The sequence below is a fragment of the Thamnophis elegans genome, chromosome 1, assembly GCF_009769535.1.
Source record: "Thamnophis elegans isolate rThaEle1 chromosome 1, rThaEle1.pri, whole genome shotgun sequence".
NCBI lineage: Eukaryota > Metazoa > Chordata > Lepidosauria > Squamata > Colubridae > Thamnophis > Thamnophis elegans.
This window is the reverse complement of record NC_045541.1, coordinates 166595552-166606387: the sequence shown is the minus strand read 5'-3', so window position 1 is coordinate 166606387 and position 10836 is coordinate 166595552. Positions and strand designations below refer to the sequence as shown.

General features: G+C 43.0%; 1 protein-coding gene across 1 annotated transcript in view; it reads left to right on the top strand.

Moving 5' to 3' along the window:
* Nucleotides 1-1918: 1918 nt before the first annotated feature.
* The window catches only part of PDE4C (phosphodiesterase 4C), a 44494-nt gene continuing 35576 nt past the window's right edge, over nucleotides 1919-10836 (top strand). Inside the window, 2 exon segments of the mRNA XM_032238863.1 lie at nucleotides 1919-1953; nucleotides 9004-9195. Of these exon segments, the coding sequence (XP_032094754.1) occupies nucleotides 1919-1953; nucleotides 9004-9195 (227 nt within the window).

The window sequence follows — 10836 nt, the reverse complement described above, 5'->3', positions numbered from 1 at the left end:
TGTGGCTAGAAGAATTAATCTTTTTTTCCTGTCTCTCCTTCAGAAGGCAGACCAATCTCACGAGAGAGAAATAAAATAAAATTTTATTAAAAAGAAAAGCAAATGTAAAAATCCCCTTTTAGCTTTAGATGTATGCAAAAATATTCGGTAACAAAAGAGATAAAAATATAGAGCTGTTCACACCTCAGCAACTGTAAAGAATAAGCCCTCTAAAAGAAAACTAAGAAGGAAAATATAAGGCTTTAGGCAGAACATAACATTGATCTGCTCCTAATTTAGAGGTAGCTCCACTGTAAAGAAATTGCAAATTGCATAAAACACCCAAATTACTGGTTTTACACAAAGAACAATACAAGAGACAAAACATTAGACCTTAATACTGTTAAACACGATAACAAAAATTAAACTTAATGTGCAATTTCAACTAGACTTGTTATCTATTTCAGTGTTTTTCAACCACTGTACCGTGGCACACTAGTGTGCCGTGACATAGTGTAAGGTGTGCCGTGGGAAAAACACCTGCCTATAGTCAATATAGGCACAGAGTTAAAAAAATTTAACATTTTCTAATGGTGGTGTGCCTCGTGATTTTTTTCATGAAAAAAGTGTGCCTTTGCACAAAAAAGGTTGAAAAACACTGATCTATTTCTTAGGATCATCTAAGAATGCTTGAGGCTAGAGCCCACTGCCTGGACCTTTTCTAGATTTTTGTGGGTCTTCCTTTTAACAGTTGCTCAGGAAGATGCTACTTTTCTTCTTTTCCTAGCCTACTTATCGAGCTTCTTCTATTGTTACAAAAGGTGACAGTTTTTCTCTATGGCAGGAAGGGAAATCTCCTTGCATATCTAACCTCCAGCCTTGTCTCATTCTGGAAGACCCTGTTTGACAGGGGAATGACTATTTCCTTCTAGTTAACAGGTTATTGTTCTTATGAAAGCCAGGGGGTATTGCAACAGGTGTGTTTATGATTTGTTGACTATGCCAAATAGGTAGGTTCACTGAAAAAGTTCAACTATCATCTATAGTTTACAAGCCACAACAGTTTAGCAACCTGCAGCTCTGGAGCCGCATGTGGCTCTTTCATCCCTCTGCTGCGGCTCCCTGTCGCCAGTCAGCTACACAAATGATAGGGTTTTCAGTTAGGACAGGTAGAGGAAAAGGGATGCAGCGCTAGGAGGAGACTCTATGGTGGGAGAACAGGACTTCCGGTTGGCAGAGAAAAAAGGATGCCATGCTAGGAGGAGACTCTATGGTGGGGAAACAGGACATCCAGTCGGCTCCAGAATTGAACAGAGGGCTTCCAGTTAGGACCTTTGTATAAGGTGACCAGATTTTCAGATTGGAAAAGAGGGACGCCCTTGACCAGGGGGGGGGGGGGGCTTGATTAAAAAAAATATTTTTTGTCAAAAGGTCACCCCAGGACACTGAAACCAGCATAAATACGAATCTGTTGCCAAACAAAATTTTGATCACGTGACCATGAGGATGCTGCAACGGTCGCTAAGTGTGAAAAATGGTCGCAACGGTCGCTAAGTGTGAAAAATGATCATCAGTCACTTTTTTCAATGCCATTGTATCTTCCTGATTATTAAAAGTGCAAATTCACTCAGTGTCAATCATGACTCCTGAGTCCATTTCAAAGTATTGTGCATAGAAATTTTAAAAATGGCTTGTTTCAATTTATTTTGGATAGAATCTTTTTTTTAATAGTTTAAGACAATTTAAAAAAAGAATCAACACAGAATAACACTATTTTTAAAAATCATATGCACAATAAATAAAATATTATTTTAAAATACATTAAAAAAATAAAAGAAAAAACCCAGCTCACTTACCAGCAGGCAGGCAGAGTCAGCAGATCTTCGTAGGGATGGATGGAAGCACACAGGGAGCCTATATATACGCAACTGCAGTAACAATGACAATGATGAAGGATTGGATTGAGTTAAAGAATAAAAGAATTCTGATCTTAGAAGGCCATGACCTGCAGGCAGGCTGGCATAATTTCTTATGGAATGAATGACAAACATAAAATGCACAAATACTTTCAAAATCATTTAATTAGAACTTTACTGCAACAATGGCTCAAAATCAAAAAAATCCACTATGTGAAAACCCCAAATTGGCTATCACCAACAGAAAGAACGACACACCCAAATTTTACAGATTGGAACAAAATTCTAAGATACAGAGATCTAATTGACAGACAGGGAAATTTAAAAACAATTGAAGAATTGGCAGATCAGAATATGAAAGGTGACTGGCTAACCTACCTCCAAATTAAAACTAAATACAATAAAGACACTAAAATATATGGTATTGAAACAGAACCACACAAATTGAATAAAATTATTCAAAGTCTGGACAGAAAGATGATAGGGAAAATATACAAATTCCTCTTGAAGTATCAAATGGAAGAGGAAATTGGAAACTGTAAAAGAACCAATGATAAAATGGGCACAGAACTTTGGCTATAACATTGAACTAGACAAATGGGAAAAATTTTGGGGAATAAATTTAAGAATGACACTATCAATCCCATACAAGGAAAACCTTGTTCTTTCAATCCTTCCAATATTTTTTTTCCTTCATTCCCTTGTCTGTTTCAATATTAAGTACATTTCTTCCTTTCTTCCTATAATTTTTTCCATTTTCTTCCTTATATTCTTTTCCATTTCAACATTGTCTTCCTTTTTTCCTTCCTTCCTTCCTATACGTCTTTCCATTTTCTTCCTTATATTATCTTTTCTGTTTCAACAGTCTTTGTTTCTTCCTTCCTTCCTTCCTTCCTTCCTTCCCTTCCTTCCTATACTTCTTCTTTCATTCATTATATTTTCTTTTCCATTTCAATATTAAGTGTAATTCTTTGTTCCTCCTTCCTTCTTTCAATCCTTCCAATACTTTTTCCTTCATTCTCTTTTCCTTCAATATTAAGTGCAATTCCTTCCTTCCTTCCTTCCTTCCTTCCTTCATTCCTAAGTTATTTCCATTTTCTTCCTTATATAATATTTTCTGTTTCAACATAAACTGCCTTCCTTCCCTCCCTCCCATCCCTTTCTTTATGTTTTCTTCATGCTTCCTTTTCTTTTTCCTCTGCTCTTTTTAAATCCCCCCTTCTTCTCCTCCTCTACATTTAGGTTGGATTAGTTTGTACAGCGTCTGCCGCTGCCACGACCTCTCTTCCTTCTGCGGCGAATCCCATTGATTCACGAACGGACTCCACAGAAGGAGGAGAGGTCGGGACAGCAGCGGGGAGCCCCAGAAGCGAGGGGACGTTCTCTGCTGGCGTCTGCCGCTGCCACGACCTCTCTTCCGCGGCGAATCCCATTGATTCACGAACAGACTCCACGGAAGGAGGAGAGGTCGGGACAGCAGCGGGGAGCCCCAGAAGCCAGAGGACGTTCTCTGCTGGCGTCTGCCGCTGCCACGACCTCTCTTCCTTCCGCGGCGAATCCCATTGATTCACGAACGGAGCCCACAGAAGGAGGAGAGGTCGGGACAGCAGCGGGGAGCTCCAGAAGCGAGGGGACGTTCTCTGCTGGCGTCTGCCGCTGCCATGACCTCTCTTCCTTCCGCGGCGAATCCCATTGATTCACGAACGGACTCCACGGAAGGAGGAGAGGTCGGGACAGCAGCGGGGAGCCCCAGAAGCCAGAGGACGTTCTCTGCTGGCGTCTGCCACTGCCACGACCTCTCTTCCTTCCGCGGTGAATCCCATTGATTCACGAACGGACTCCACAGAAGGAGGAGAGGTCGGGACAGCAGCGGGGAGCCCCAGAAGCGAGGGGACGTTCTCTGCTGGCGTCTGCCGCTGCCACGACCTCTCTTCCTTCCACGGCGAATCCCATTGATTCACGAACGGACTCCACAGAAGGAGGAGAGGTCGGGACAGCAGCGGGGAGCCCCAGAAGCGAGGGGATGTTCTCTGCTGGCGTCTGCCGCTGCCACGACCTCTCTTCCGCGGCGAATCCCATTGATTCACGAACGCACTCCACGGAAGGAGGAGAGGTCGGGACAGCAGCGGGTAGCCCCAGAAGCCAGAGGACGTTCTCTGCTGGCGTCTGCCGCTGCCACGACCTCTCTTCCTTCCGCGGCGAATCCCATTGATTCACGAACGGACTCCACAGAAGGAGGAGAGGTCGGGACAGCAGCGGGGAGCCCCAGAAGCGAGGGGACGTTCTCTGCTGGCGTCTGCCGCTGCCACGACCTCACCTCCTTCCGCGGCGAATCCCATTGATTCACGAATGGACTCCACGGAAGGAAGAGAGGTCGGGACAGCAGCGGAAGCCCCAGAAGGAAGCCCCAGAAGCGAGGGGACGTTCTCTGCTGGCGTCTGCCGCTGCCACGACCTCTCTTCCTTCCGCGGCGAATCCCATTGATTCACGAATGGACTCCACGGAAGGAGGAGAGGTCTGGGCAGCATGCACAGAGCGGGAAAGGCAGCACCAAAGCCTGGCCGCGAGCGAGGGAGCGCGCGGCGAGCAGCGACGCCGGGCTGCTTCCTCCTCCTCCGCCGCCTTCACTACCCAGCAGACAAAAGCGAGGGCGGCCGGCGGGGGCTACTTTCGCCACGGCTGTCAGTCCCGGCGAAGGCCGCGCGTTGCTTAGCCGCCGGACCCGTCCTAGCCCTTCTGGAGAGCGCGGCGCATTTGCGGGAAGGTCCGAAGGAAGCACAGGCTGTGCTGCGCTGGAACGGGCGGCAAAGGAGAGCGAGGGAGCAGCCGCCCGAGAACTTCCACGTGGTTCCAGAGCTTTTGCCGCTGGCACGGGCGGCAAAGCTCTGGATGGAACCACAGGGGCTGGCTGTGAACTCCGCAAAGCCAAAGGGGGAGAAGGGGGCTGTCTCCTCCCCCCAGCGCCTCCCGATTCCCACGGTACCAAATTAGACAATACAAAACATGATTTACTCACCACCAGTGAGTAAGCGCAGCTGCCCAAAACAAAGACGAAATAAAATGGAGACTCGCGCATGCGTCCTCAGCTAAGGAGTCCAGCCAATCAGTGAGCTGGTTGGCCAGCTCACTGATTGGCTGAAGTCCAGCCAATCAAATCAGTGAGCGGCAGGCTGGGCTGGCTTAAATTTGTAGGTGGTAGCATAGAACAGAACGATGAGCCAGCCCAGCAGCTGATGGGCGGGAGCTGCGAGCGCCAAAAAAAGCGTGCCTTTTTAAAAAGCGGGCGGGACGCGGGAAAATGCATCAAAAAGCGGGGGTGTCCCGCCAAAAGCGGGACGTCTGGTCACCTTACCTTTGTAGCTCTTTGAGTGTTTAAGGTTGCCGGCTCCTGGTTTAGTCCACACAATCAGATACATATGAGCCACAGTGACACAGTGGTTAGAGTGCAGTACTGCAGGCTACTTCTGCTGCCTGCAATTTGGCAGTTCAAATCTTACCAGGCTCAAGGTTGATTCAGCCTTCCATCCTTCCAAGGTCAGTAAAATGAGATTGCTGACTCTGTAAAATGCTTAGAGAGAGCTGTAAAGTACTATAAAGTGGTATATAAGTCTAAGAGCTATTGCTATTGCTATTGAAAGCAAGCAAGACGCATTATGGGTTAGCAGTAAATGTGAATCTGATCGGTAGGTTAAGTTGGTGGAGTGGAAGAGCAAAGAATTTTTAAAACTTGGCAAAGCAGCAGTTGATTTAGTACTTGGGTTGCCTTTGGCCACAGGTTCGTGAGTGCTGTAATCCTGCTGGCCTCTAAAATAATACTTTGTGTGGTACTTCACCCGAATAAAACTAAGTACAGATAGTCCTTGAGTCCTTGCCCATAATGGAGCCTGCCTATGACAATCATAAATCATGATGATTGGAAAATGGGTCTTCATGTGACCAGACCAGATTTTACAACCTTTTTGCAGTGGTCATTAAGTGAGTGTGGTAGTCATAAACACATTGGGACTAGATTCAGCAGTCCATCTGCATTTAAAAGACACAGGCCACTCTGTTGAAGACAACAAAGTCCATTTTTTATTTATTTTTATATTTATTTATTTATTTATTTATTTATTTATTTATTTATTTATTTTGTCAAGTATAACAGATGTAAGTATAGACATGATTATGAATACATGAAATGAATACCAATACAAGGGAATATTAGGACAGGGACGGTAGGCACGCTAGTGCACTTATGCATGCTCCTTAAAGACCTCTTAGGAATGGGATGAGGTCAACAGTAGACAATATAAGGTTAAAGTTTTGGGGGTTTGGGGAAGAAACCACAGTGTCAGGTAAAGCATTCCAGGCATTGACAACTCTGTTACTGAAGTTGTATTTTCTGCAATCAAGTTTGGAGCAGTTTACCATAAATTTGTATCTATTGTGAGCTTGTGTGTTGTTGTGGTTGAAGCTGAAGTATTCATTGACAGGTAGGACACTATAGCAGATAATTTTATGTACTACGCTTAGGTCGGATCGAAGACGGCAAAGTTCTAAGTTGTCTAATCCCAAAATTTCAAGTCTGGTGGCATAAGGTATTCTCTTGCGAGCAGAGGAGTGGAGGACTCTTCTTGTGAAATATCTCTGGACTAGTTCAATTGTATTTATGTCTGATATGCAGTGCGGGTTCCAGACAGATGAGCTGTATTCAAAGTTTTGTATGCCCTATATTGCAGTTCAATATTACCGGAGAAGAAGCTACACAATATTAAGTTAACAACTCTTAATGCCTTTTTGGCAATGCTGTTGCAGTGAGCTCTGGCACTTGGGTCATTTGAGATGAGTACTCCAAGATCCTTGACTGTGTGGGGGGTCATTTACAAGGTCATATCTACCCAGCTTGTATTTTGTGTTCTGATTTTTTTCTGCCAATGTGTAAGAGCATTTGTTGGTTGATATTTTGGACAGAGAAGAAGCTGGTTTGAAAGAGGGGTGAAAGAGGCCATCTATATCAAACCATGACCTGGATGACTGAGAAGCTCCATAGAAATTGGTAGTCCTAAAGTAAATGCAACAATTATAAACTGAATGCAGTGGTCATTAAGTGAACCACTTAATGGTTTGCTATGGGGATTTTTTTTTTTTTGCTGAAAATTGGAAGTAACTGCCGGTTTTCAGCAAAAACATCATAAAGGATGGTCCTATGACAATGGGACACAACAAATCTTCAAAAATGTTGCCAAGTGCCTGATGTACAGTCATGTGATCGGGGGGGGGCGACGACAGGGGACAGAACTGGATTGTAAGTACCTCCCAGGAGGTCCATCAGAACTTCAAATGGTTGCTAAGGTCATAAATCAAGGACTACCTATAATAGGGTTTAGTGGTTTATTGCTGTGGATTTGGGGGCTTCCTCAGGAATTACTGTATGTATTTCAGTTTTGTTTGTGTTTTATTGTTTCTCTCTTGCTTTCTGTTGCATAGAGTCAAACATCAAGTGGTGGTTATACAAACTGAATGAACGAATTGAAACCGCTCTATAGTACAGTGTTTCTCAACCTTGGCGACTTTAAGCACAGCTGGCTGGGGAATTCTGGGAGTTGAAGTCCACAGGACTTAAAGTCGCCAAGGTTGAGAAACACTGCTATAGTAGACTTGGTTTTCTCCATGAAAATTTTAAGGCAACAAATGTTCCTCTCCAAATCTTATAGGTACCAAATATTTGCTAAAGTGGTACACTAAGAACCATCATCCCATGGTCCTCCTGTCAATGACTATAGGTAAAGCTCATCAGCCTCTATTCTCCTTCCAGGAATTAAAATGTACCCAATTTTTAAACTTTCTTACTGTTCAGCAGTGAGGTACATTCATATGTATGCATGTTTGCAGTTATGGAAGCTTTATTTATTTATTAAATTTATATGCAGCCACCACCCTCACTATTGAGTGACTAGTAGTCAGTCACTATTGGGCAGCTAGTACTCCTTTTTCAGATTAGTCCTGTAAAATTTTATAGATAGTCCTTAATTTACAACAGTAATTGAGGCCCAAGTTATGGTCATAAATGCTAGTCGTTAATTAGATTCCCATACATGACCGCCCCTGATTTTAAAATCTTTTTTGAGGCAGTCATTAAGCGAATGCAGTAGATGTAAAGTGAACACCACAGTTACTAAGGAAAGTCTGTGTCTGTTAAGAGAATCCAGGATCTGCAATCCATAGTTTTTGATGGAAACTGGAGTTTCTGACAAAAAAATTGGGGTCACATTATTATGGGATGCTGCAAACAGCCATAAATGCAGGCTATTTGGGCATAAATGCCCAATCTGTGATCAGATGACCTTGGGGGGGGGGGTGTTGGCCTTTGGAACTTCAAATCAAAGGAGGTCTGTTGTAACTTTGAATAGTTATTAAGCGAGCAGTTGTTAAATTGAGGGCTACCTGTAATTTAATTGGAGGCTTAGTCTATATCCGTGATGGTGAACCTATGGCACGCATGCCATAAGTGGCACGCAGAGCCATTTCTGAGGGCACGTGAGGCGTTGCCTTATCAGCTCCAGCACACTGGCCAGCTGATTTTCGGCCTTGATTTTTGCCCTCCGGAGGCTTCCCTGACGGCCCAATGGGCAACCCGGAAGTCCGTTTTCAAACTTCTGGTTTGCATGTTGGGCCGTTTTTCGCCCACCCCAGGCTCCTAGAAAGCCTGGGGAGGGTGAACAACGGACCTACTGGGCCCACTGGAAGTCGGAAAATGGGCTGTTTCCAGGCTCCAGAGGACCTCCGGGCGGTGGGGGGGGTGTTTTCGCCCTCCCCAGGCTCCAAGAAAGCCGTGTGCGCATGTACGTGGCAACAGGCTGTGTGTGTCATGCGTGCATGCGCAGGAGGCATGGCGCTGTGGGGCATTCAATTATGGGGGTGGGCACGTGAGTGCATGCGATAGCGTGCACATGCATGCTTTTGGCACCGGAGGCAAAAAAAGGTTTGCCATCAGTGGTCTATATTATGAGCCACAATTGCCATCTTCTTTAAAAATAAAATGTTCCTTTCAACAGGAAAAGACTGAGCAAAGCAACTGGAGCAATTGTTTTTTACCTTTTGGCGTTCTCTTTTTGTCTTTCTACAGCTTTGATGTCGAGAATGGCTTTTCTCCAGGACGAAGTCCCCTTGGTTCCCAGGCCAATCTGGGCCTGGGACTTGTTTTACAAGGCACAACGCCCCACAGCCAACGTCGGGAGTCCTTCCTCTACCGATCGGACAGTGACTATGACTTCTCCCCGAAAGCCATGTCCCGCAATTCCTCCGTCAGCAGTGACATGTAAGCACAGAGGACACTGGTAACCCCTGTACATTTTTCTGTCTTTTGCTAGCAGAAAGCGAGGCTCATCCAATCACCCAAATGCCCATTTCTTTCTTTTCCATTTTTGACATCCTTTGTTACGTGGAATTTCTCAATGTTCCTCTTCTGGCTGTAAAACCAGAGCCACACTGGTCTCCCAGGGACCACCCTGCCTCTTGGGATGTTTGCAGTCTAGTGACCAGTTTAGCTGGGAGCCAAGGTGGCGCAATGGTTAGGGTACAGTACTGCAGGCCACTTCAGCTGACTGTTATCTGCAGTTCAGCGGTTCAAATCTCACCGGCTCAAGGTTGACTCAGCCTTCCATCCTTCCGAGGTGGGTGAAATGAGGACCCCAGACTGTGGGGGCGATATGCTGACTCTGTAAACCGCTTAGAGAGGGCTGAAAGCCCTATGAAGCGGTATATAAGTCTAACTGCTATTGCTATTGCTAAAGAAAGATCGCAGAATTCTTCTTTTTTTATATATAAAAGTTTCTTATTTTTTATTCTCTTAACATACCACTGTAAATTCACATAATTGTTAATATTATATAATAATATAATATATAATATATAATAATATAATATATAATATATAATATATAATATATAATATATAATATATAATATATAATATATAATATATAATATATAATATATAATATATAATATATAATATATAATATATAATATATAATATATAATATATAATATATAATATATAATATATAATATATAATATATAATATATAATATATAATATATAATATATAATATATAATATATAATATATAATAAATATATAATATATAATATATAATATTATATAATAATATAATGTAATGTAATGTAATCTATAATATAATTATATTATATTATATTATATTATATTATATTATATTATAGATTACATTACATTACATTATATTATAATTAATCTAATCACATATATATATATGTATGTATGTATGTAAGTAATATTTAACAACATAATTGTTAAATAACAATTCACATAATTGTTATTCTTCTTTACACTTGTCATTCTTATACATTTGTTATTCCATTTAATAGGTTATAATATACAATTTGGGTTGCTTTATTTACCATTCCTTCCGCCCATTGTAACACCACCTTATTTTCCATTTCTTTTCTCCCTCCCTCCCTTCTCTACTTTGTTCCTTCCTCCTCTCCTTCCCCTTCCTTCTTCCCTTACCTCTCCCCTGCTCCTACTCTTCCTCTTCCCCTTCCTACCCTCTCTCCTTCTCTTTTTCTCCCTTCCACTCTCCTCTCCTTACCTCTTCTGCGTTCTCAATTGCAGAAGAATTCTATTCTGGCATTTGCAACTAGAATAATCCTCTTCAGCTTCTCATTCTTTTACATTTGAGAACAACCATGTCAAGTTCAGTGAATTTCATGCAAGGCACAGGGACAGGGTCTTATGAAATGGGTACAGGGCGGGTTCTGATCCAGGTTTCCGATTTCACCGGGGATATGTTGAAAGGTCTGCCATAGTGTGGAAAGAAAGTTCCAAGGCCATCAGCTACTCTGGGTTAGCTGAGGACAGGGATGTTACCTGGATAGGGCTCTCGGTCTGGCACTTCGTGCTGGGTTCAGAAATTAA